Source organism: Sphaerodactylus townsendi, linkage group LG01 (genome assembly GCF_021028975.2).
Source record: "Sphaerodactylus townsendi isolate TG3544 linkage group LG01, MPM_Stown_v2.3, whole genome shotgun sequence".
NCBI lineage: Eukaryota > Metazoa > Chordata > Lepidosauria > Squamata > Sphaerodactylidae > Sphaerodactylus > Sphaerodactylus townsendi.
In genome coordinates this window covers 89842148-89870031 of record NC_059425.1, presented here as the reverse complement: position 1 = coordinate 89870031, position 27884 = coordinate 89842148, and the positions used below count along the sequence as shown (strand labels likewise).

At 41.7% G+C, this 27884-nt stretch overlaps 1 protein-coding gene across 4 annotated transcripts in view; it reads right to left on the bottom strand.

Annotated features, from left to right (window-relative positions):
* Window positions 1–23750, bottom strand: part of FRMD1 (FERM domain containing 1) — a 69320-nt gene extending 45570 nt beyond the window's left edge. For 2 of the 4 annotated variants that reach the window (XM_048487158.1, XM_048487160.1), the window contains exons 1-2: window positions 23391–23750; window positions 1610–1791 (exon numbers count right to left, since the gene is read on the bottom strand). In XM_048487158.1, the coding sequence (XP_048343115.1) occupies window positions 1610–1744 (135 nt within the window). In that variant the 5' untranslated portion in view covers window positions 1745–1791; window positions 23391–23750. Of the gene's footprint in view, window positions 1–1609; window positions 1792–17846; window positions 17914–23390 lie in introns of all 4 variants that reach the window. The other 2 variants (XM_048487159.1, XM_048487161.1) reach the window with 2 other exon arrangements.
* Between the last annotated feature and the right edge of the window lie 4134 nt (window positions 23751–27884).

Sequence of the window (27884 nt, the reverse complement as noted above, 5' to 3'; positions counted from 1 at the left end):
AGGCGGGAAAAATAAACTGGTCCATCTCCAGCAGTGTTTGCATGGGAGTGGGAGCTGAGTGGGGTTTTAAAAAAAAACCGCCAATTTAGCAGTTTTTGAAAACCTTGGGATAAGGAAAATCTGTGGGGTGGGCCTGATTTAGGGCAGGAAGCTATGTGGAAGTCATGCTCAAACCAGGATGTTTCACCTCCCCTATCCCAGGACATATGGTCCATGCAGAAAATGCCAATGCCAATCAAGTACATGCTGGATTATCATGGTGTTTTGACTATAGTAGTAGTAGTAACAGCAGCAGCATTAGTAGTAATAATAACAATAATAATATGCACCACCAGTGCATATTGCCGTTAATCAAGTAATATCAAAGAAAAAGAGAAAGAGACAGGAGTTTGTCCCAAGATATTTACAGTATGAAGAAGAAAATTAGCAGGGCGAGAGAATAGAAGTGGCAAGCGTAACAAAAGATAGACAAGTAAACAACATGAATAATCAGAATCCCTTTAGGATTCTCACATTGAAGTTACTGCAAAAAACTCCACCAGGGTTATGAAAAGGGTGAATCCCCCTTAATTGTTCAGCTTTAAACAGCATGAAAAGAACCAGACCTATTCTCTAACATACCCCTTTGGTTCTTTATGCTGTTTATTTTCAAGGGCTATCTTATTGGAAAACTGAGTGGGAGAACACAGAACAGCTCCTTTGATAGTATACTTCAAACATGTACAGCTGTGTGTTATTTCCCCTCTAGGGATTGCTTTAAAGTGCTCGGAAGCTTCATATCTGTGAATAATAACACTTTTAATATGCTTTTTATATTATTTTGTAATTCATGTTTTATTGACAGCACAGATGGAAAAGAAACAGGCAGGTCTGTGCATGAAAACAAGATGCTGGCCACTTCAAATTGTATATTTTTGAAAGGTGAACAGTGTATAGTGCATAAAGGGGAGGATCAACTGCCTGTTTTTCCCCAGTGATACAGAAGTGTTTTTAAAGCTTTATCAGAAGAAATTACTGAAGTGTTTCTTTAACATACTACCCCTTTAGACAGAATTCTTTAATTTCAGTTTGCATCTCTGTAGGTTTCTATTTTTATGAAGACAATGCATGACATATCACCACTTTATTCAGCCCCAAAATATAAGGTGGTAAAACTATGTAAAACACAGTTTTCAAAATCAACACAGCTAAAACAACACAGCTCAGTGTCACTGCAAGAAATGTAAACTACTCAGTAAGGTTCAAAGTGTATTGAATATTTTTGGTAACTAAAATGCAAGTGTACTTATAATTTTCAAGTGGCATAAAACCACTAGAGAAACCAAAAAACGATTTAAGGGGGGGCGGGGAAGGAGCCCTCTGAGTCTGATCAGTGAGGAATAGTTTAAGCCAATGAAATGTACTAAAACATGTTAAATTAAAGAAAAGAGATGCTAGTATATTCTGTGATAAGTGCCAATTATCCTGAATGTAGCGCCGTCTTTCAGGCAGTGAACTTCTCTCTGTATAATCCAGATTTAATACGCTGAACTCTGCCATTAGCATTGGCTACCTGACAATCTCTGTAAAATTCCTATTGTGATCTTGAAGGAAACATGGAACCACTCACCCCAACAGCCACGCTGAGCTCCTCTCGATTCGGCAGGAGGACGCACACGCTCCTGAACTCCAAGGGCATTTTGCTTTTCAGTAGCTGCTTGCTCGGTGCGAAACCTGTTGTAAACTTCTCATCCCCCTCCACCATAGAACAATGCAGCAATCTGAAGTTGAACTATTTTCTTTTCGGCAAACCTGACAAACATAAATCCTTAATGTTTGTTCACTGAAAACAACAGTACGAAGCACAGAACGCCAGGAAGCATGTACATTGAACGAAACACTTCGGCTTCATTCCAACAATGACACTAACAGTGGCGTGTCTCAGAAGACTGCATTCATAGTAACACCGTCATAAGTAATTCTAGCATTAGTCAGCTCTTTTGCAAATTAGTGGCTCGTTCCATTACTTTGTAGGTGGGAATGCAAGGCTCAAGGAAGCACTACTGGACCCAAGAAAAAGGCATCTTAAGCATGCATTCCAGTCTTCTGAATCATGCTTTTTGTCCCTCATGCCAAGTATTTACCTCAGGTTTTTTTTCTTGTTTCTACTAAAAATTTATGTAGACACTTAGACTTTAAGAACACAGTCTCATGTAGAGTCACTGGAAAGGGTTTGAGAAATCTGCTCAATGAATGAGCAACAACATATGAAAAAAAACCCTGGAAAAGTCACAAGACAGCAAATTTAATAGTAAATAGCACAGCACAAGGGGCAGCATTCCAAAAGGTGAATCAGAGAAAAAGCAGCATGTTCTTATGAGGGTTTAAGATTAGCAGTAAACATAACTGAAGAGCCAAGAAGTTTTACTCTGACACCTGATGATTAGACTGGACCATAATGGAAATGAGTCACACAATAAGTATGCACTGGGCAGTGTAACAAAAGTCATGGGATCAGTACAACTTTGACTACCAGGTGCCAGGAACAAGCAGCAGAAATCTGTTGATTTCATTGCCTGCCTGTAGACTTCCTAGAGGCATCCAGCTAGCCACAACAATAGGATACTGGCCTGGATAGATCCTTGTGCTGACCTAGTGGGGCTCTTATGAAACTTTCTCTCTGAATTCATTTATTTCATTTAAAGTCTGTTTTTCTCTTTTTCACCCTGGATGGTCCAGGCTAGCCCGATCTCATCAGATCTTGGAAGCAAAGCAGGGTCAAACCGAGTTAGGATTTGGATGGGAGACTATCAAGAAAGCCCAGGGTCACTACATAGAGGAAGTTGGTGCCAAACCACCTTTGAACATATCTTGCTTTGAAAACTGTACGAAGTCAGCTGTGACACAGAACTTTCTGCCATGACTAACTGCTAGGTAACCAATGGATGAATGCAATAGGCATACCTGCTTAGCTTTTAATAGTAACTGAGTTGCAGTTTTCTGTACTAATGGCAGTTTTCTAGTGTTAAACAGATCAGCAAATATATACAGTCAAACCAATACTAGAAAATCTGAGGCCAGCCAAGCCTAAGTGTGGACTGTATATATAGAGACACAAGGCAATGAACTAACTAATATATGCAATTACTTCGAATATAAAGCCAATAGATAAGTCATACACCATTCATAAAGACATATTTATAATTATATTATAAGTAATATGCAACTGGATATAAATGTAATAACAAAACATACAATGAGGGCACTTAGGCAACCTAAGAAGCGTAATGGGACAGTACTTAGTAACAAATTCTCATAAACATTGTATAAGATCTCATAAACATTGTACATAAGGCAAGAAACCTGTAACATTCGTATTTCGTTCCAATAAATTGAAAGAGTCAGTATCACCAATGTTCAATGAGTCAAAAGTATTAAAGCGAATCGCGGTAGTAGACAGTTTTCTAGTGTTGCCAGCCTCCATGTAGGGTCTGGAGATTGCTTGGAATTACAGCTTATCTCCAGACTATAGAAATCAGTTCCCCTGAAGAAAATGGATGCTTTGGAGGGTGGACTCTATAGCGCTGTACCCCACTAAGGTCCCTGTATTATCCAGGATCCACACCCAAATCTCCAGGAGTTTCCCAAGATGGAGGGGGCAACCCTTCCCCCCCGAAAACCCCGTTCTCTTAGCTGATTTCAGTGGCAGACCCATGCAGAGTTCATTTCAGTACTCTAGTCTTAAAATCACAGTGGCATGGATCCATGTATCCAGAATCCAAGATAGGGAGCAAACCAACTCTGCTTATCAGTTGCCTTGAAAACTGCTTGCTGGGGTTGCCTCACATCAGTCATGACTTGATGACACTTTACACACACAAGGTAGGGAGGCATCTTTCAGGACAGATGAAGATGGGTTTTTTTTGGAAGCTTCATTAATTTGCTTCTGTAACAATAGAGTTGGGTCCAGTATAACTCGCCGACTCTTAACCAAGTTAGCAAGGACCAGATGCACTTCACCAAATGTGGGAAATTCACTGTTCCTCAAGACCTCAGCTTCCCCATCAGCCTGACTGCTACATTATCAGGATTCACTTTCAACTTGTTCACTTTTAGCCATTTAACAAACCCAATCAGGTAGGCACCCAAGAGGTCTACCACATTACCAGGAAATTTGGATAAAGAAATACAGAATGGATATCATCAGCATATTGATGAAAGCTAACTTCAAACACATAAATGATTTGTCCTAAGGAATTATCAAAACTGAATCGCACAGTGGATAGTACTAAGCCTAAGGGAGCAGCAGTGGCGTAGTGGCTAAGAGCAGGTGCACTCTGATCTGGAGGAACTGGGTTTGCCACTCTGCCGCTTGAGTTGTGAAAACTTGTCTGGGGAATTCAGATTAGCCTGTACACTCCCACACACGCCAGCTGGGTGACCTTGGGCTCGTCACAGTTCTTCGGAGCTCTCTCAGCCCCACCCACCTCACAGGGTGTTTGTTGTGAGGGGGGAGGGGCAAGGAGATTGTAAGCCCCTTTGAGTCTCCTACAGGAGAGAAAGGGGGATATAAATCCAAACTCCTCTTCCTCTTCTTCTTGTGGAACCTCACAGAACGAGTCCTATGATGACAACCGGTTTCCAGCACCAACCCTCTGAGTCTGATCCAGCTGGCAAATCTACAGTGCATCCTCAGATACCTATTTCTACCTCTAACCAACTCAATAAAAAGGCAAGGTCCACAATAAATTCAGCAAAAGCAACAAAGAGGCATGGCCCTTGTCCACACTTAGACAGAGATCTTCAACTAAAACCACCAATGCCATCTCCATCCCACAGAATGGCCTGACAGCAGACTGAAAAGGGTCCAGAGCAGATAAGTTATCCAGGAAGACCTGGAAATGTTCTGCAACCACAATATCATATTTTCCAGAAATTTGAGACTGGGTAACAATTAGACACATCATTCTACTGTATCAATGTTTTTAGAGTAATGGATGGATGACTGCCTGTATTTGTGGCCAAGAATAGGTATGTCGAGTCAGTGCTTGACTTGTGATGGACATAATTCACGATCAGGTGAAGTAGACCAGATGATACATTACACATTTCTTCTGTCTGAACTGTAACAACCAGCCTCCAAATTGGAATGTATTTGGAAGATTTTATCAGTAAAAGAAATCACTCAATTGTCACAACTAACTACCTGTTCCTGAGAATTAAAAAGACTCAGGAGAATTTTAAAACTTAGGAACCTGCGGGTGCTGAACTACTGAGCTAGTTATAAATTAGCTGATGCAATGATAGCAATCAAATAACTTTGACATAATTAGGCTCCTTGATTATAAAAGGCTGGTGACCTCTATAATAGAGAAAAGCTCTGGGGTCAAAGAAGGCTAAAAGATCGATTAATGTCACTTAATTATCATTAAGTGAAATGTTACTATTTTTAGCTGCATCTTGTTGACTTTCAGCAGTTATGGCAAGGTAAGTTCAGACCAACCTCACAGCAAATTTAACCACAATTTGACATTTCATTCTGGAAATTCTTGCGCCAACAGAAATGCCCTTTCCACTGGTGCAAGGGGCAAATGTGCTGGCATAGGGGCAACTTATTTAAGTGGCTAGGCACCACATGGCTCCACACACCCTACTTGGGAGCTGGCTCCATTGCCCAGGCCCACCAGTGCAAAATGCTACGCTGGTGTGGCCAGGGGCAGGCAAGGGCGAGGCCAACCTTAGTTGGCCTTCAGAGCTGGATAGATCATTTTGTGCCAGTGGAAATGTTCAGCAGATATATGCCATGATTTTTGTGGAATATCTCTATTCTCACCTATTGGGGATTTCTGCCTTAAAAAAACCTTTTAGGGCTTCCTGCACTGCAGGAAAGCTCTTTGGCAGCAGTGGGGCAGTGGCAGTGAGCTGCTGTCCCTGCCCAACAGCTCTGGATTGTGCTATAAATCCCCCAATTTCACTTTTAAAGCACCATGGAAGCATATTATGACAGAGATGTGAAAAAGAATAAGAATATAATCTATAAAGAAACGGTTAATTTTCATAGGAAAATTAAGTCATGGCAAGAGATAAAAGATGAAGAAAAGAAAATACAATGGTTGACATACTTCCATTTAATTTCAAGACTTAGAAGGGAATTAAAATTAGAGGGTAGAATATTAAGGGACATGACAGAGTTTGAAAAACAGCTTTATATCACAAAAACAACATCTGCTGGGAAGGATATACAAGATCCTGCATAAATATGATACTGAAATGGGACAAGGAAAAGATTGAATGGTGAAATGAATGCAAAACTTTCAAAAAGCAGTATCTTTCCAACAATAGGAGTTTCCATGGTCCAAAAACATCAAATTTACTACCTGTCAAACATTAAAAGAGAAGTGTTACAAAATGTTTTAGAGCTGGTATGTGACACCAAAGATATCATGAAGATGAGTAAAAACTTCAATTGTCGTTGTTGGAAATATCAAGAAGTTGGATTGTTTTTTCATATGTGGTAGACTGTAAAAAAGTTTTTTAAAAAGCACTGGCTAGAAACATAGGAAGTCTCCTCCTTCCAGACAGTGCTACAATTCAGCTTGCACTGTCCTGTGGCTGCCACCCTGACCACCAAGTAGATGCACAGACTTAAGAGCACTGCACATTAGGATTGCACAAACTGGAAACAACATTTCTTCCGAAATGTGGGATTATCTGTATAATTCTGAAACAACTACAAGACTAACAGTCCAAACCAGAGCTGACAAATGGGCAGGGATGGTGCCACTCAAGCACTGCCCTGCCCCCTCCAAAGGGCTTTCCCATGAAAACCACCAGAAATTTTTGTGGCATATCTCTGCTGGTGGCTTTGCTGGTCCATGGGGGCTGATCAGGCTTTGGAGACTGATTAAGTCAGCCCTGCCCCCGAAACACCCCCCAGCCACACTGGCACAGCATTTTGCACTGGTAGACCTGAACAACTGAAGACACTTCTGGATTGGGCTCTGGGGAGCTATATTGTGCCCAGACATCCAGGTAAGTTACCCCTATGCTGGCACATTTACCTCCTGGACCAGCGTAATGGGCACTCATGGTGGTGCAGGAGTGCCCTGGCTTCAGAGGGGGATTTGGCACCCCCCTCTGGATTGGGCTACCCGATTTACAAAAAAAGTGGGAGGGGGCAGGGCCACAGGGGATGACCCCTTCCCCACCGCCCAGCCAAGCTGTTGGTAAGTGGGAGGAGGCAGGGCCTTGGGGTGGGGCTGTGGGGCTATTGCCTTGGGTGCCATTTTCTCACCCTATTCCCCTGAACCTGGGTTTCCCAGAACCTAGTCTAATATCAACTATTACACCAAACTATCATTTTGAAAGGTTTCTTGTGGGTGCTTCCCCCTCTCTCCAAATTGACTCTTATGATCAAGCAGCATGGAAGCCATAGTAAATTTCTGCTAATAAAAGAACAGGGTTTATTTACCCTTGCTATTGCTGTTTAAAACAGAGGTCACCACCATTGTGACCAGTGACACCTTTCCTGGCAACCACCAAGTGGTGGCTGGCAACTGGAGATCTCATTCACTGTGCAAATTATTAAAAAGTTGTTTCACCAGTAGCTGCCACCACAGCACAAGGATCATCACTGTATGACTGAAGATGTATGCAAAAAATATTTTTGAACAATATGGAATACAGATATTAAAGATCCCAAACAAAATTAACACAAGAAAATGATCCAAATCATAACTTTTCATACAAATTGCTAGTAACAACCAGCTTAGAGTGCTTAACCCCTGGAAGGGATAGAAACTGGCTTACTCAGCATCAAAGGAGTCATGGCTAGAAGGGGTCAGTGGACAAAGTCTTGCACAACCCCTTACTTCATCCCACAGAAATGCATCTAAGCAGTAGAACCAAGGTGGTGTCATGGTCATAGACTGGGTACAAATCCCTGATTACTGCCGCTATTTGATGCCTTCAGAGAAGTCATCAGCCTAATCAACGTTACAGCAGTTATTGGGAGGACAAAATTAGGTATCTCTAGCACACTGTCCTGACTCTGAGCAACTTGAAGACTACAATATAAACATGAATATAAAAATGAATACATTAGCTGGATTGCAAGCAGCCAATGCCAAAGAATTGTTTGAACTAGGCAAGTGTTAAAACTGGCATCCTAACTGTATTTGCATTAGGCCTGAGCAAAGGAGAATAAGTTGTTTAGCCTTACCAGCATTATGTTTTAAAAACAGGCTTTATGAACCTGGAGAAAACAAAGAAGCCACATGCATGTTTACCCACAGATGGCTTCAGAATGTCCATATGCTGCCTTTTTGTTCATTACAGATTCTGACCGCTTAATCTCAATTAGACCTTAAAAGTCCAGCCAATACACTGTAGAAGAATTAATGGAAGCTTAAGTCAGTAGCCTGTCTGCAAGGCATTTGTTACTGTTTTTTTTTAATTACTGGAAATTTCATTTCCAGAAAAGTTTTGGCAAATTGTAATTATTCTGTTAATACAGATATTAATCTTATTCAGAAGTAGGGCGGGGAGGGACATACATACAACAATCCATTCTTGGTTTCCTTGTTTGCCATAGTAGCCTTTGCAAGTTCTATACATCAGAGCACATTTTTTCTGAAATGTATTTTATTGAAGCTACTGTAGAGAGGAGGGGTTGTGTATCAGTGGCCTGTTTCACAAAGCACAAAAAAGATGATTGTGGGATGTCTTCAAAAGGGATGACTGCTTCTTTTCACTCTGCACACCCAAAATAAGACATCCCAGGGATGTTTTAAAAACAGGAGGCTGCTGGTTTGGTTCCAGACAGCAAAGACATCACAGAGGGAAAGTGGCTTTTCCCCACCCAACCATTTCTCTCTCTGGTCAGTTTCACCTTGTGTTGGTGAAGGGATTCTCCCTGCCTCCACTTGCTGAAGGCTGCCACTCAGAGGACTGCTTTACCTCCCATTGAGAAGCATCATCTTAGTTTTTTTTGTACTGTACAGAAAAAAATGAAGACAGACTGCAGAGGGCAGGTTTACCCAATGGTTCTCAATGGAAGGTAAAGCAGTCCTCAGAGTGGCTAAGATTCTCTTTTGTGTGTTTGCATAGCTATGAAATAGCTCCTTAAAAACTGTATATTGCTGGAATCAGCAGAACAAACTGAGTACAGCTATGTATTTCTGGGCTGAAAGGGTGTCCAAGATCAGATCCTGCAGAGCAAATGTCCTGGGGTTACGTTCAGCAAACAGTGACAGGGAGAATCCCTTCAGTCGCACACAAAATGTTGGGCACAAGCAGAGGGTGAAACTGACCAAAGAGTGAAACTGTCGGGGGGTGGGTGGGGGGAAATAAGATACCTCTGGAGCGCAGCATTCCACACAGCCAGGCAGGGGACATCTTGCAGATGCCTTAAGGAAAAAAAGTTGATCTTAAAAAAGGCATTCTGGGGATGTGTGGAATTCCTTCCCAAGACTCCTTTTTTAAGGTCCTCAGGACATCTTATTTGTTCTGTGTGGAACGGACCAGTATTTGCTTTAGCACATTGGCTTACTCCTAGGTTCAATCCTTGGCATCTCCAGTACAAAGGATCAGATAGTAGGCAATAAGAAAAGTTTATTTCTGGGACTCTGAAGAGCTGCTCTCAGTCTAAGTAGATAATACTGACTTTGATGGACCGATTCATTATAAGGCAACTTCCTGTGTTTGTATGACTTAGACACATTTTTGCCCCCATCTGGATGGCCCAGGCTAGCATGATTCCGTCACATTTCGAAGGCTAAAGAGGGTTGGTCCTGCTTAGTATTTGGATGGGATGCCATCAAGGAATTTTAGAGTCCCTATGCAGAAGTAGACAATGGGACATCACCTCCAAATATCTCTTGCCTTGGAGATCCTACAGGGTTGCTGTAAGTCACTTGTGCCTTGATAGCACTTTCCACCACTGCCACTTTAGAGAGCAGAAGAGCATGCTGTCAAAACATATTTCCTGTTTCCAACAATAAAAGACTTTGAGCATAACTATCTTTCAATATCTTTCATTGAATGATTAAAACCTAGAATGTTTCACAATAATCCTCAAGGCAGGCATTTATCCTGAACAACTCCCTGAAATAACCCACACCCAAATGGCATGATTACACAGATATACCAAGGGATTTCAACATTTTATGCTAGGAAAAATATCTCCCTTTTGCCAGTGAGTAGAGCTGCTACAGACAGTAAGTAATTTCCACAGTTAAAACAATGACTGACATTAAAACATAGATTTGACACATAAGCGTGGGTACAATTGACTGCAGTTTTGTACATTTAGTGGGGTTTCTGAGCTTCTGCAAGCTACTTCCAAATTCATGTTTTCAGAAGTTGCCCTGATGCAATACAACAGTCTTTAATCAGTGGAAGAAACAAGTAGGAGCCCTACGCATCCCAAAGACTCATCATGTGCAAGCCCTTGCCTTTAATCTAGATAAGGCCTGAGAGGAAATTATTATAAAGCACACAGAGGAACAAGTCCCGCTGAAGAGCAGCTTTTATTCTCTTTCCGTTGGAAACTTGCTTGGAATTTCACTGGCACCAAAGTTTTTTAAAATTTACATTACGAGTTGGGTTTTAACTGTTATTGGGCTGAACTTTATTGTATTATATAGTTTTATGTAAGTTGCCCTGAGCCCGTCTTTTGACTGGGTTAGGGTGGGACATAAGTAAATAAAGTAACGTAAAAAATGTGGTTACCCTATGTTTAGGGGATTATAAAACCTTCTCTTAGGAAAAAGGCTAAAGATTTTGGAGCTCTTTAGTTTAGAAAACAAGAGTAAGTGAGAACGTGATAGAGGTATGTATGGTTGGAGAAATATCAACAGGGCAAATGTTTTCTTCCTCTCTCAAAATGCTATACTTCACAGGCACTCACTGAAATTTAATGGCGATATAAAAGAAAATATTTCTTCACCCACTGCATAATTAAGCTGTGAAACTTGCTGCCACAGGATGTGATAATCACTTCTACCTTTGAAAGGACGATTAGCCAAAATGGTGAAGGATCACCACGAATGGTCCTATTAAACAGGATGGCTGAATTGAGATTCCATGTTCAGAGCTGGTACACCTGTGAATACCTGTTGGTAAGGACCAGTAGCAGGGAGATACATTCCAGTTTTTTGAGGATATTCCTGAAACTATGAAGTCAGAACAGGCATCTTTTTAAGACCTAATTTGTGGCCATTTTTAAATACTTAATAGAACCATTACAAGGCCAGCCTGTCTCATCAAACAGTCTTAGCACAAATGACACTCCCCAGGGCTACTGATCTTTTAAATGATCAGTGGTTCCACACATAATTACTTCCTGTTCTAATACAGGCTATTGGAATCAGGGTTGTCAACCTGGAGTCTAGGTGGAGCCTGGAAATCTCCAGGAACTACAACTGATCTCCAGAAGACAGATACCCGTTCTCCTGAAGAAACTGGAGGGTGAAGTCCAAGACACTACACCCCATTAAGGCTACTCCATTCCATATCCCAACCCCCTCCCCAAAGCTCTACCCCTAAATTTCCAGGAATTTCCCAACCCAGAATTGGCAACCCTAATTGGAATCTGTGAGTCAATTGTGAACTATTAAGTCATGTTAAGCCTTCCCTTTGCACTTTGTAGTTTGCCAGCACCAGTGCCCTTCTAAATGTTATTTCTAATTGGTGTGTGCACTATTACGTTCGACTATGATAAAATTATAAAAACAAATGACCAGCCACTTTGGATGACTGAATAGGGAACAAAGCTTGATAATTAACCTCTGATTCATGACTGCCAGTAGAGAACTGGCAGTGCAGCTCCGTCCCCTCCCCCAAACAGGAAGTAATTAATTAGCTTGAAAACAAAGGAACAAAAGAAAAAAATACTGAGAGTACCAGATCCTTTGTTTTTTTTCCAAGTGTCATGAATGTAGGGAAATATAGCACTTTATTAATTTCTCTCCCATATCATTTGTTTGCAGCTAAATGCAGAAAAGAAACATACAGTTTATAACAAATAGTATTAAACTAGCATTTGAACTAGCACTTCTGGATTTCCATCCGGACAGGCAAATGACTTCCTAGTATAAGAAAGTACATTTGTACTTGTTTATTCGAGAATTGTTAGATGATGAAGCTTCCATAATGACTGTGACTGACAGGAAACAAGTGATTAATATATAACACTGGAATGGCATTTTATGTGCTACGGTACATTTAAAGCTTCTGGCCAGAAATGTTCTGTGCTTTAGTAGAATAGCAAACATGTTTCTAAAATGTATACTGAGCAAAAATATCATCATTCACAAAAACAAGTTCCCACTTACTCCACAACAGTTATCATTAAAAAAAAAACTAAGAGAAAAACCTATGCCTAAAAAGACAAAATAATAAAGAGACTAACTAATTGACTCTTGTGGGTTTTCTGAGCTGTATGGCTATAGTTTAGTAGTCTGTGCTCCTAATATTTTATTCATATCTACTAGCAGCGAAGCTCATTGCAAGGGAGATGCAATGGGTTCTAGCAAAGGGTGAAAGAGGAAGCATCTCCTCCTGCAATGGGCTTTACTGGGGCTGTAGCCACCCCCCTTGCTCCCAGCTCAACACTGAGCACCAACCTGGTTCTCAATCGGTAGCTTGGGGGTGGGAGAGGTTGGACAGGTATGGCTTGGGGTAGGTGGGAAGTGAGGATAGGCAAAGGGTGAAGAGGAGTGGCTTGGGGTGGTGGGAGGGTTGAAAGGTGAGGCTTGTGGTAGCAGTTTGGGGAGGGTGGAATGGAGAGGCTTTGGGAGGGGGAGGTCAAAAAGGTGAGGATTCTGGTGGGGGGAGGGTGGCAAGGTGAGGCTTGAGGTGGGGGAGGGTTGGAAGGTGAGCATTGGGAAGGTGGGAGGGCTTTGTATGGCCCATGGAGCAGCTGTTCCACAGTCCGAAGCTGGGTGTTTGGCGTGGAGGGGAAGGTGGATGGTCCTTGCAGGGCCCACAGAGCAGCTGTTCTGCAGGTCCAGGCTAGATGTTGGGGGTGGGGGAGGCAGGAGGTCTTTGCAGGGTCCACAGAGCAGCTGTTCCACAGACCCAGGCTGGATGTTGGAGGGGGTTTCTGGGGGCAGGGGGAAGATGGGAGGGCATTACTGGGCCTGCAGATCAGCTGTTCTATGGGCCCAGGTTGGCTGTTGGGGGTGGAGGGGAGGTAGGAGGGCTTCTCTAACAAATATGCAATCAGAAACTAAACATGCTTACTCAGAATTCAATGGGCTTGTTCCCAATGTCTGCATAAGACACCAAATCCCTAGTCAGAGAAATGTTAATTTTTAATCTAGGGTGTACAGAAGCACTACAGTTATTCCCCTGTAATTTACCATTTTAAAGGCTGCACCAATGCATAGTCTGTTAGGACTTTATTGCCATCCAGATAAACTTTCTTAAAATTACTACTATCTCTATTCATTCATTTTACAGACCATGAATTTAATTTTAGGTCAAAGCAGCATAACACAAGATAAAAAACAGAAGATAATTGATGGCAAAGGCAAATACTGATGCTGAGGCTACACTTGAGAGCAGAAACTACCAATCTTGGCTTCAAAATTTCCACAAAGTAATATTCCAAATGGATAGTTGTCACAAATGCCAAGTATATGAGCTCCAGATTGTAGTTTAGCATTGTGTGAAAAACTCGTATTATACTTTTCACAGACAATCTCCTCTCAGTGTATGGCGTTAGCCTTAGACACCCAGATCTTTCTATCATCATAACCTCAATTTTATGTAGATTTGGGGGCCATAAACTATTGCACTGTGGTCTTCTTTCCAATCAGGAACCCATGCATGAAATAAATTAACTTTAAAAAATCTTAGGAGCTTTGTACACAGAACGTACAACACATCATCTAATCCCTTCACCCTGCATATCACCAGTTCAGACATTGGGTCACACTAGAGGCTTCTAACTCTGAAATGATCACAGTGGTGCTGTGGTTAGAGCATCAGGAGAACCCAGGTCCAAATCCCCACTCAGATGACATTGGGTCAGTTACTCTTCACCTAACCTACCTCACAGGGTTGCTGTTGTGAAGATAAAATGGAGGGAAGATCAATGTTGTAAATCACTTTGGGTTCCACTGAAGAGAAAGCAGTACATAAATATCTAAATAAATTAATAAATACCTTTTAAAACATCTACAGACATAGCCAGTGAGTTGGTCTGACCCCAGCTGACAAAATGAAAAGACTGAAATTAAGAAGACCAATAATTTACGGAATGGTATTGGTCTCATACAGCATGTCAAACGTCTGCTGTTTTTACAGTGTAAAAGTGTGAGGACTAACAAACTCATAACCTTTGAGCATAGCTAACATGCCATCAATGTGAGCTCTAGATTGTTAGAGGAATGTTCTCCACAAAGGCACAGGTCAGGTCAGGTCAGAAAACAGACACTGCTCAGATAGCACTGATGGATGTCACTTGGTCTCCAGATAAGAAGGGCATACATGGTTGCCAGCTAAAGCCTGCATGCATTATGTCAGTGATTCTGAAATGATGTATTAGGAAGTCAATGTTGTGTAGCCTCTGGAGTCTCTAGGTAACTACTAGTAGTCAACACAATAAGGTTATTAATCAAGTAGTTAACTTCAGAGGTAGATAACAGAAGAGTCAAAGACAGACTGACAAGTTCTTTCTAAATGATTACTGTAAGAGGATGTAAGTTTAATGCTGAGGAAACTGGTTGTTTTACTGAGTATTCTAATATACCTTAGTTGTTCAACTTGGTTATATTTACATATCTCTACCAAGTCTATGCACAAATGGAAATATTCCTTCTGGCAGGCTGTAAATACACACATATGATGGGGTCAGTCATCAAAGAAGAGCATAGATATTGCAGCAGAGTGTCCTTGAAAGGTTTTGAAACAGAATATTCTTCACCTAGAAGGAAAAGAGCTTCAGGCTAAATGCAGTTCCCATAAAACCTGCTTCTAAACTCTTATTAGAATCAAGATTTTTTTAAAAAAGAAGAAATTTCCGGCCTGCATGATTTCATAACACTAATATGAAGGCAGTATATATTAAAATACAATAGCACGAAAGCCAGCAAAAATAGCATTCCTGTTAATGTAAATCTATATATATATTAAAATCTATCAGTGCGTTTTTCTGCTGACAGGTAATCTCCCAAACTACTGGACTGATTGCTTTGAAATTTTCACACAACGTCGCATTCGCGTGCGACCAGGTTTCCATACTGTTTCCACACCTCCTGTTGTGTACATGTCACAACTGTGCCCGTTATTGTGTACATGCCACACATGTGACAGTTGGAACCACAGTTCTGTTCCGCAACAGCCCATCTGCAAGGGAAACAACCATGCCTTCTATTCCAGACTATTCCAGCCTTTCTCAAAGCAAAAAGGACTTTCAAATCCCCACAGGCTAACCGTATATATGACCGCCTGGAATGTGCATTAGTACGTGAGAGAATTCACACCACCCGCAAAGAACTTGCAGCCATAGACAAGGTGTTACTACTTCTCCACATCCACATCAGTCAAAAAATGAGAAGCCAGGACTGGAACAAAATTGACAACCTCACCTACAGAAAAATGGAGAAAGACAATGCCAGTCACACAAAAAGACAGAAGCAGAAATTCAGCAAAATCCAAAACCATCAGCACCAACAGAAACCTTCATTGGACACTTCAAGAATCATTATAAATTTGACTGAAAGGCATCTTTCCAGTGATGAAACATCCATCCTGGCCAAGGGAGGCATTTTTGCTATTACTCCCACCAGAATTCCCATGGAAGACATCATTGCCAACGTAGAATCAGCCATACAGCATCTTCCAGAAGAGCAAGCAAATGAATTAAGAGGAGAAACAGCAAGAATATTGCGAAAAGCAAAACTTCCCCCCAGTAATATTACACGAAAGGAAAGAAATGCTATTAAGAATCTCAGCTCAGATCCAGAAATCATCATACTTCCAGCAGACAAAGGAAATGCAACAATAATCATGAAGACTGAACAATATAAAGAAAAAAAATCAGAGAACTCCTGGATCCCACAACATACTAAAAACTGAAACAAGACCCAACCAAGAAAATCACTCGCCAAACCATCACATTGATTAAGAGGTCCTCCATTCAACCAGACACATGCCAACGACTCTGCAAGTCAGAAGCTCTTCCACCCCAGTTATATGGACTCCCCAAAATCCACAAGGAATCCATCCCACTCAGACCTATTGTGAGTGCAATTGGTTCCCCCACATATGAACTGGCAAAATTCTTGACTTCACAGTTACAAAGCCACATTGGACACACAGCACATTATGTTAAAGACTCAGCCCACTTCATCGAGAAAATTAGCAATCTCCATCTCAACCCTAGCGACAGACTTTTTGATCTTGTCTCACTGTTCACCAAAGTTCCAGTGAAAGACACACTTGCACTCATCGGCCATAAGTTTCCAGTTGACATCACAGCTTTATTTCAACACTGCCTAACAACCAGCTACTTCCAATGGGACAATGATTATTATGAGCAGACCGATGGGGTGGCCATGGGAAGCCCCCTCAGCCCAGTGATAGCCAATTTTTACATGGTACATTTTGAGAAAGAAGCCCTCAAAACAGCACCTAGGAAACCTGCAATTTGGTTCCGATTTGTGGATGACACTTTTACAATCTGGAGCCATGAGGAGGAGGAACTGCTGAATTTTCTGAACCGCCTTAACAGCATCCACCCAAACATACAATTTACTATGGAAACTGAAAAAGAAGGGAAACTGCCTTTTTTAGATGTCTTGGTCTTTCGGAAACCCAACCACCAATTGGGCCACACAGTATACAGAAAACCGACACACAGAATTGGCCATGCTGGCAGGGGCTGATGGGAATTGTAGTCCATAACATCTGGAGTGCCAAAGATTCACCACCATGGCAATATACCATCCTACAGTATATAGTTTCTATTCCATTCATCCTTAATATACTTCCACTGTGGGTCATGGAAGGTACCTACTCCTAATTTAAGCGCTGTGTGGTATATATTTACCAAGAAAGCATCAATTTAAACACTCATATTTATACAAATGTTTCACCTGCAGAACAACGGATGAATTGCTTCACCTTTCCCTGTGGCTACCATTTACCCTGAAGCATAATAAACTGGAATAATGTCAGATCAATTGGTTCTCATAATTCATTAGTTTCTTTCTGTGAAATGCCTGGGTGCAATTGTTTTCCAGTAAATGTTTATTTATTTTATTGGGTTATATTGGTATAGATCATGAATATTGATATGATTTTAAAAAGGCTTGTTAAGGCAACATAAATCTGGTTTATGAGCTTGGGATCAAAATAACTGCAGTTATAAGAATGGTTACTGATCAGCCCAGATGGATCTGGTTTGGGTGTTTCTGCCAAAGGAACTGTAGGCAAGCACATCCAAATGGCACATGCGGCTCCAGTAAACACATGGCAGTAGCAGGGGCTCAGGGGTAAGATCTGGTTATGAGAAGAGTCAAAGCTCCTTCTTCCTGTCTCTGTCTGAAGGCAGAAGTTGGTTCCCAATTCCTTTTTTGTAGATCCTGAAACCACAAATACCGACAATACTTAAAAAGCTCAGTACTCTGAAATAAGTGTTTGACCGCCCCAAATGAGATATCCCCGCATTCAGGCTGCTCTGTCCTGCCAGGGAGAAGAATTAGAAAGCAGTTTTAGCCTCTTCTGTGTCTGGCCATTCTTGTACAATTTATGAAGGCTTTCTAAACTCTTCACATGACTGTGAATGTAGTGGGAAAATGAGCTTCTGATATGATGTGCAGATGACAATTCATAATCTATTTTACCTCTGAACACACCTTTTTGAAAGTCAAGGAACAAAATACCACATCAGTCCAAAAAACTTTCCTTGGCATCCCCAGGTGCCTGTATGTAATGAGAAAAATGCAAGAAGGCTACATGATGCACAAGTAGGCAAGGATACAAGCAAGGAACTCAAAAGAACTTGGAAAGGTGTCACATAATTTTTTCCCTATATGCTCTTCTCCACATTGTCTCTTCTTCCTCTCCTCCTTACAGCCCCACATTTCCTGGTCGATTCCACACAGCCAAAAAACACAGTTTCAGCAAGAACTCCCCACCACTGAAGCGCCAAACACGGATTCATCCTGGTTCTGGCACGTGCTCCCCGCCTTATCCCACGTTTTTTTCAGAACCTGCATTAAAGTGCACCTTTTTTCCCAATCACACTTTGAAGCTGGATTGGTGGGGAGAAACGGGACAGACATGGCTTATTCTTCCCGCCCTTCGAACCTTCCAGCCAATCAGAGCACAGTGGGTTGTGCGCAGAGCGCACACAGCCTTTTTTTTTGTGAACGTAAAAATGAAGCTACTGCATAATGATTTTGATAGTAGATTTTATCAGTAGATTTTGATTGTGAGGTAGGTGAGGTTGAGAGAGTTCTGAAAGAACTGTGACCATCCCAAGGTCACTCAGCAGCTTTTTGTTGAAGAATGAAAATAACAAACCTAATTGACCAGATTAGAGTCTGCAGTTCATATGGAGGAGTGGGGAATCAAACCTGGCTCTCCAGATTAGAGTCTGTTGCTCTTAATCACTATGCCATGCTGAGGGCACCAGTGACAGCATGCATTTCTTAAAGGTACAGGTACTGCTTCTATCATTTTTGAGGTTTTTTAACCCCTCAATATATGTTTGTTTGATTTCAGATTTTTCTGCAAACCTGGGGATTTTCTCAGGTTTGTGGAAAAACCTGTCTTGTTTGTTTATGACCCCAGTCTTTGAATAAAGTACAGATAGTTGAGTATTAGGTGTACAGGTGATGTCTATAATTATAAGGATAGAGGAGATTATTATAAAAATTGTCCCTCCACATACACTATCATCCAGAAGGAGTGAGTCATTACATTCTGTTTTGTACAACTGACACTGTAGGAATCTGTGCATCTGTCTAAGTAAAATACTGTACATAGTGGAAGCTTTCATGCCCTTAACTTTCCAACAAAGTCACTAAGACTGTGAACTACTCCCCAGAAAAAATCACCTCACTTTGTAGCGTGTGCATATAGATTCCAGGGTTCCAGAGCCAGGTGTAGACAGCATTGCCAGCTGGAGGTTGGGAAATTGATTGAGATTATGGGGGTAGAGCCTGGGAGGGCAGGATTTAGGGAGGGGGGGGGACCTCAGTGAGTTATAATGGGAAAATGTCTCTCTTTCAGAGTAGCCACCTCCACTAGGGGAATGGACCTCTGTTGTCTAGAGATCAGTTGTAATTCCAGGAGATCGCTAGGCCCCACCTGGAGGTTGGCAACCTTAGGTATAGAACAAGCCAGTAGCTCCTTAGGCTTCAGGTTGTTTCTGTAAACTTATGTTAACATGCCTGGGGCTTCAGTTAGAAAATGGGTCCCATTCAAACTGTACTATATGGGCGGCTGCTGTGATGCTGGAATCCACCCCCAAACAGCATCACTCTCAACGTGTTTAAATTAGCGAGCCCTGATTCTCTTTTAAATCCATTTTAAAGGGAGAATCTGGGGTTCCCGGTAAAAATAACATTGAAAGTGATGGTGTTTTGGGGTGGATTCTCCCCCACCCTGAAACAGCATCACTTTCAACATTTGAACTGGGGACCTCAGATTCTCACTTTAAATCCATGCCGAAGGGGGTGGATTTAAAAAGAGAATCTGGGGAAATTTGGGGAGTGCCTGCTGTCAGGGGTACAATTGTTAAGCTAGTAGTACCAAACTTTCAGGGTATCTTTAGGAGACTCTCCTGTTGATACCACCCAGGTTTGATGAAGTTTGTTTCAGGGGGTCCAAAGTTATGGACTCTCAAAGGTGTAGCCCCATCTCCTATTAGCTCCCATTGGAAACAATGGGGGATGGAGGCACACCCTTTGGGAGTCCGTAACTTTGGACCCCCTGAACCAACCTTCACCAAACCTGGGTGGTATCAGTAGCAAACTATCCTGATGATACCACCTAGGTTTAGTGAAGTTTGATTTAGGAGATTCAAAGATATGGACCCGCAAAAGGGTAGCCCCATCTACTATTAGCTCCCATTGGAAACAATGGGGGATGGGGGCACCCCTTTTGGGGGTCCATAACTATGGACCACCTGAACGAAACTTCACCAAACTTGGCTGGTATCATCAGGAGTGTCACCTGACGATAGCCTGAAATTGTGGTGCCTTTAGCTTAAAAACTGTGTCCCCTGCAGGCCAAAAACAAAAAACCACTTTAAAATGCAAAAACCCACAAACTGGGGGGCGGAGCTTCGGACATGCAATAGGGGGGTTGAACCCAAGAACCCCCCCTTACCTACATCCCTGTAACCAGCTCTCAGGATCATTCTCCTGCACAAATCTCTTTTATACAGTGTAGATAAAAAATAAGGCTGTTGAACTGGTGTCTGATCCCTGTGAATAGATTCAGTCTACAAGGACCGTATTCTATAACAAAAAATATAAAATTTTCTTAATGTTTATGAATGTTTCCTCAAGCAGAATAATTATCAGAGATGATTCTCTAATGGCTCTTTCTAAATACTCGTCAGGTGGCCTCACCCAGCTGTGTAAGGGGGAAAGGTGTATGTGAAGAAACAGCAGCTTGATGGGAGAAGAGAAGGCAAATGACATTCTGACTAATCTCTGTGCAACAGTATTTCTCTGCTAGGAATCAAATCAAATCAAATCAATAAATCAATCAATCGCTGTGGGGCAGAGGATCTGTAGCCCTCAAGATTTCTCACTTGCTTGCGTTGGTGCTGTGAGAAATAACAAAACCTGTGCTGAGACTTAATATCTACAAAATTTCGACAATCAATAAGTACTTATCAATCATCAATCAATAAGTACTTATGCTTACATAAGTAGGAGGAAGGAGGCATGCACTGCATTTAGGAAGAGGATTATCTCATGCAAGCAAGCACACCTCTCTATCTCCACATCAGAAACTGTTTTTGGCATTTTTGTTGGCAAATACTGATGAATCTTATGAAATAGTGTATAGTTAGCTTTCTGTTTGTTTGCCTATTGCCTGTATATATTGGATATAAGGCTAATGTTTGCCTATATACATGGATGCTAATTTCATTGTGACAAGTACACAGTCATGCTAATATAAACACATATAGACTCTTTGCATTGTTACCTATACTGATTGAAACAAGTTGGGTTGTGTAAAATATCCTTTTTATGTTAATACAAACAAATTTGGTTGTGCAAAATATCATTTTCACGGTGATGTAAGCATACATACTTATGTGCATTAACTGCTGAAATTTAATAGATATTAAGCCTCAACACAGGCTTTGTTATTTCTCTTGTTATTCCCCGTGTCTTGCTTGCTTCATTGTCTTATGACCTGCTTCCTCATTTCTTATCTGATCTTTTGTGGGCCTGCAACTATTAATTTCCTTTACACTCTTAGATATATATACTGTGTTGCTCCCATTTGTGCTGTACCTAAAGTAAACATTACAAATATCCCACACCTTGAGTGTTATCTTTAAAGGAAGACAAACCAAGTAAACTCAGCCCCAGAAATTCTCACTAATCAGAGAAGTAGGAAGCACCTAATAATTCTGACCTACCTTAAACTTTATTGTACTGTCATTGCAGAGCTATTGGTTAATTTTAACCTCATAGGCAAAATGAGAATCGCTGAGAGTTAACAGAATGAATGTTAATGTTGCATATTGGGGTGGGAAGCCCTCAAGAGAAATATATTAGCCCACAGATAAAACTATCACCAAACCCCTATTATTAGAGACTGATCATCAGACAGATAAGAGCTTATGTTGAGGAACAGACTAAATACCGTCTGTCAGCTTTTTGCAATTCCAGTAACTTCAGCCAGAGGTTTGCCTACTCTTTCAATGGGAGACAGGTGTTTACAGCCAGTTCCCCCAGGACAGACTCAACGTCTTCATTAGAGCTGGAGTTGTTTTAATCAGATAAGATGATAATCTTTTTGTGTAGCTTCAGAGCAACCAGCTAGGGGTGGGGAGGGGATTAACAAAGGAATTTCCCCAGAGCTCCTGGAAAAGCAAAATGCCTCCCTTCCTCCTCAGCCAGAAAAATCACCATCTTCATAAGAAGATGGAATTCTAAACTGTACCAGTTCAAAATGCAGGTAGGGAACCCCACTGTTTGATCAAGCTCCACACCCTTCTCCCCACCCGTCCCCCATTAAAATAAGCTCCACTTCATAACAAAATAAAGAGCTTTGTGTAGTTTTAAGCCAGTTGTTCTAGAATTACATGAAGCACCGTAGCTCAAAGTAGCTCAAAGCATTTCACTGCCCACATCTTCCACTTCATTCTGAATAAAATATATGATAACACTTATTTCAGATCTGTCTCAGCCTCACATGTCATATTTTCCCTAAAAGAGTGGTGATGGGAGACATCAACTATCACATGTGAAGATGATGCCACTCTACTCTGCCAGCAGTGCAAGTTTGGGAGACAGAACACATACCCACTTCTATAAAACTGTACACCCATGTCCAAATGGGCCCTTCCCATATGACAGAATACACAGTTTATATGTACATCCATGTGGGGAAAATATGTGTGCCATCAGGCACACAGCTCCAGTTTCAAGATTACTACAGCAAACAGGTACATTTTGCCAAATGAACTTCCTTAAAAATCTATATTGCCCTGACACATCTGAAATTCAAGATAATTGTTTTCCTATTTTTTAAAAAATGAAAGTTGTCTCACATATCTATTTACAACAAAGTATGAAACCACTTAGGTGCAAGCTGGTCTTCACATATAGACTAAAATAAGTCAGAAAATAACTATTTAGTATGGCTCTACCTCACATGATGTAGATTCAACTACAACATCAGAAAGAAAGGGGGGGGCTACTTGAGATGGTTTAAAACTCCTTCATTCCTTCGTGATGAAAGTCTCCAACTAATTAGAACAGAACCTTCCTAGAAATCCGTTATACCTCAAAACATTTTCAATGAAAACTTGCTCTCTCAAGCTTCCGTCCAGCTGATCATTAAATAGCATGCAGTTCTTTCCAGGAGGAATGTGGGTTACGGAAGCTTCAGGTTCGCGTTTCTCAAGCGGGGTATTTAAAGCACTGAGCATTCAACAATTCAATGAGTGAAACCTGTTGCTTGCTATACGATTTTGGAAATTAGTATTGGACAAAACATACAGACGCAAGCCCACACAAGGCGACATGCAAAAGCTGCAGCTAGCCACCCCACCCCCCGCCTCGGCCACCCCCCCAAATAAATTAAGTTCCTGTTTGCAAACTTTAGCTATTTCACAGCACAACCCCGAGCTTATTTCCCTCAGAAGCTACGAACTCTTGTGATGCTGACGGATAGGCGCTCCAGCGACCACCAGTACTTACAGAAATGTCGCAGCAGTTAACGTACATGCAAAATATATACGTATGGATACAGATATTTGCCTGGATTCTGTCAAGCGCGGCACGCGCCCGTTCTTCGACGAACCAGTCTCAAACTGAAAAGCCATGCGCCATCCTCCCATCAAATGGCTATGATAAACAGGAGAATAAACTGGACTCCAAACGTTTTCCTCAAACTATTCTTATGGCATTAAACAAAGATGAGGCAGCCTTGTCCTGTAAACCACCCGCCAATCCTGGGCGCCTCCTTCCAAAACGAATTTGCACTCCGCCCCAACTTTTATTCTTTTCCCAGACCGACTACTTGTAAACATGAGCGAAACCAGCTTTGTTGCCCTCCCGATGGAGCCCACGTGGAGAAGCGGCGCGCGGGGGGGCGGGGGGGCGGGGGGAGGATTGGAACAGCCTCCCACTCCCAGTCGCTGGAAAGCGATTTGCCAAACTTGGGCTGACTAGAGAAATGCCTTTCACTGATTGGTTCCTCGGTGCCGTATAATTTGTACATTGTTTCTGTACGAAGACTGATTAATTGCGAATTGTAAAAGATGTCAGATGTACGACCTGAATTCTCATTCTGTTGTCAACTTCTCTGGGTCGGGTTGTTGTGAGGACAAATGCGGGTGGAGGGGGGAACGGACTTTGGATTCCTCCCTAAATTTCTTGGAAGGGTGTTTTTTTAAATAAAAAATATTATAGAGAAAGACAATAGAGTAATAGAGAAAGACAGATGAAAACGTTACCTGTCAAAGGCTAAGGGAAACCCATCCAGGTTAATAATTAAAAATGAGGTGGAGACACAGTTCCCAGTGTTTAGAACTTCACAGGTCAATTCCACACAACTGATGAATAACTGGGTTGTAGTCCTTTTCCCTGTTCACATGTGTGCCAGGCAGGCAGCCCATGGAAGCAATCCGGGTTGCTTCTGCATTTTCACATGGAGATTCTTCTCTTTTTAAAAAAATTCTACAACACATGCGTAGCTACACAGGCATGAAGAAATGACTCCCACCCCACCCCGTAGCCATGCCGATTGTCACACATTATGATCTGCTGCACCTGCGTAGCTGTGTATGTGAAACACACCAAAAGAAAAAGGGCCCTCTCTTCAATGGCAAGGCAATGACAGGTGGATTCTTCTTGACTGTGGATGGCAACGTGGAAGAGTGCCTCCTGCTGGCCATTCATGCGGGAGCAACTCCAACCCGGGATTTTGCAAAAGGATTGCTGGCTTAGTGATTTTCAAAAAATCCCGTTGAGGGAAATAAAGCGGGGCAGACTTGTTTTAGGGATGGGACCTGTGTGAAGTCCCCCCTCCCAAACGGTTTGTATTGTGTCCTACACCCATTATATATGCCCTGTGCGGAATCCGCAACAGCGGTGCTATAGCGCACCCTTATTTGAATAGTCTCCCAACAAATATGTATAAACGAAAAGTACAGAAATATTTCCTTCAATGGGGAGTTATCCAGTAAAATAATTTTAATCCTGTACTTTAAGAAATAGCCTATTTTAACCTGAAAATGGAAACTAGCTGGATGCCCTTGGGTCAATGACACACACCAAACCTACTCTACCTCACAAGCCTGTTGTGACGATAAGATGGAGGAGAACTACCGGTATGTAAGCTGTTTTCCATTGGGGAGAAAGGTATAAATGAAGTAAATAAAGATATAACTTCGCAGTCAGTATTTAACCCATCCTTTAGCTATGCTGGTCATATATATGACATGTTCATGGCGGTGGGGGAGAACCATCCTGTTTCAATTTACAAAGATCATGAACATGGGTTTTCCTATCTCCATTATATCTTCACAACAACACTGTAAAATAGAAAGAACATGGTTGGTTCAAGGTCACCAAGTGGGTTTCATGGCACAGGAAGGATTTGAACCCCAGTCTCTGTTGTGGGGATCACAACAGAGAATGGATGTGTACTGGCAGTTGCTGATCTCACCCATGTGCCAGGTATTCCTGAAGAAGACCGTGCTCAAATGAGCAAATCTGTCGTGGTGGCATGCCACACACTGTATAAAACAATCATTCAGGAGGGCATTTTATAAAGAGAATAGGATATGGTAGTTCCAGAAGGTGACTGTGGCTTACACGACTGTTCATAGCATATATTAACTGTTTGCTATATGTATTATCCTGCTCTCTCAACATTGTTATCTGCCTTTGTAGATATCTTTTGATATTGTTAACATATCATGTCTAATACTTATGCTTTGTTTTTATTTTTCTGTAATCCCAATCCTATTACTTTGTTTTCAGGATGTTTACAGACCAACACTGATGAGTGGGGACAAGCAGCTTTAGAAACTGGCACAGGACCATGCCGGTGCGTTTGCCCACTCCACCGGCGTGGCACTTATGCAAGCAAGGACGACAAAGGACAGGTGGACCTGGGACTGGCCCCAGAGCTGCGTTCATGATCTTTTGAACAACAGTGCAACTGGGGATGTTCCAGAGGCGTTCCTGGGGGTGGAGTTGACTTCAGTCGGCTTCCACTGGACTTTCATGCTGGGAACACCCTGGCGCAGCCATCAGATTTATGCCATGAAAACAGTGCCATAAATGCATTTCCTGGATGGCATTCTTTGGATGGTAGGAGGGATTTTAAATTTTCCTCCAGCCTGTACCACCCAGAGCCCCTTTGAAGGAGGTTCAGCACCACCTTCATTGCACTGTCTTCAGCCACAGTGCAGCTCTGCCCCCCCCCATCTGAACTGCACAGTTATACTGACTGCACTCATTTACATTGTGTAATCTGCCTTGAGTTTCCAGTGAGAAAGGTGGACTATAAGTAACGTACATAAATACAAAACAGTACACCCTACTAGCTAAATTGCCTGTGTCTTTTGCTGCTCATCATGAATGACTGGGCAAAGTGGTTATTGATAACAACTAAACTTAGTCTATGTCATGTACTAGTTACCTTAGGTCACCTCTAAACAGAACCCTTGCTTTGACAGAAATTTGCCCAGTCATAACTGTTATTTTTTCAGCAAGGTTTGAGGGAAAACACATTGAGGCCATTGCGAGCTCCAGGTTAGGAAATTCCTGGAAATTTTGCAGTAAAGATTACATAGGTTTGGAGACAGAAGAGGTCTCAGCTTGCTTTAATGTCACAGACTCCACTCTCAAAAGCAGCTATTTTCTCCAAGGGGACAAATCTCTTTGTGTGGAGTTCAGTTGCACTCCTAAAAGATATCCGGTTCCACCTGGAGGTTGGCAGTCCCAGACCTAGCAGCAATCCCTTAGATGACTTGATACCACACAACTTGTATGACTCAACTAGGCCTGGCTGCTTGCAGCTGTTCAACGGCAGCCACTTTATGAAAACCAGCATTGAATAGTAGTAGTTTTTCAAGTAGAGTCTGTGGGAAGGGTGAAGGAGACGGAAAACAGAGGTGCAGATAAAAGAAGGCTGGCTGTTGAGTGGGAAGGAGATAAGGTTGCTGACTCTAGACAGTGAAATTCCTGGAGATTTGAATGGTGGAATTTGGGGAGGGGAGGGTAGACTGAGCCCTCCAAAGCAGCTATTTCTTCCAGGGGAACTAGGGTTGCCAACCTCCAAGAGAGGGCTGAAGATCACTCACAACTGATTCCCAGATGACAGAGATCAGAGATCAGTTCCTCTGATAAAAAAAGAGCTGCTTCGGAGGTTGGCCTTTATTAAAGGGAGCACATGTACTGAGTGCCTGAACTAACAGTTGGTGAGGAGCACTACAGAAAATTTGGTGGTGTACTGTGTGACTAATCTCAGCTCTGTCACTTACAATCATGTGAAGCTATAATTTGATGTCAGAAAAAAAGAAAAAAGTTAAAGAAAGATCTGTCTGAACCTCATTTTGGTTTTATTAAGCACACAATGTGTGTTTGTAATACATAGATAATAACATGTATTGTTCCGAAGTCATTTGCTTTTCTGCATAGATCTTCTTTGATTAACAATCAGAGCATGTAATTTATATAATGAACTGTGGCATCTAAGATACTTTCAGAGGTTAGCAGTGTTGGTCTGCAGTAGAACAGTTAAGGTTCAAGTCCAGTTGCACAACAATATTTTCGATGTAAAAGCTTTTGTGAGTCAAAGCTGAGCTTTGAGCCTCAAAAACTTATACCTGGAAAATCTTCTTGGTCTCTAAAGTAATACTAGACTCAAATCTAGCTGTGGCATCTAAGAATTTCTCAAATAATGTGTTAATACTACCACCTTTTGGGAATCAGTAATAATAGTCTCGTTTTATGTGGCCCATAAGGTCTTTGTTGGAGACCTCTATGAATTTTAACTGGAGCTGCTGGGAGCTATCACATATCCCCAGGAAAAATATTCCTTCTACATCTAGTAAATAAATGTTGTTTTATTTTGCTTTGAATCATAGTCATGAACATAGATCATGAACATCCATGGCTCCATTCAGAGATCATGATGAGTCAAAATTTGATTAGTTTTCCCATTCAGGCTTTTCAACA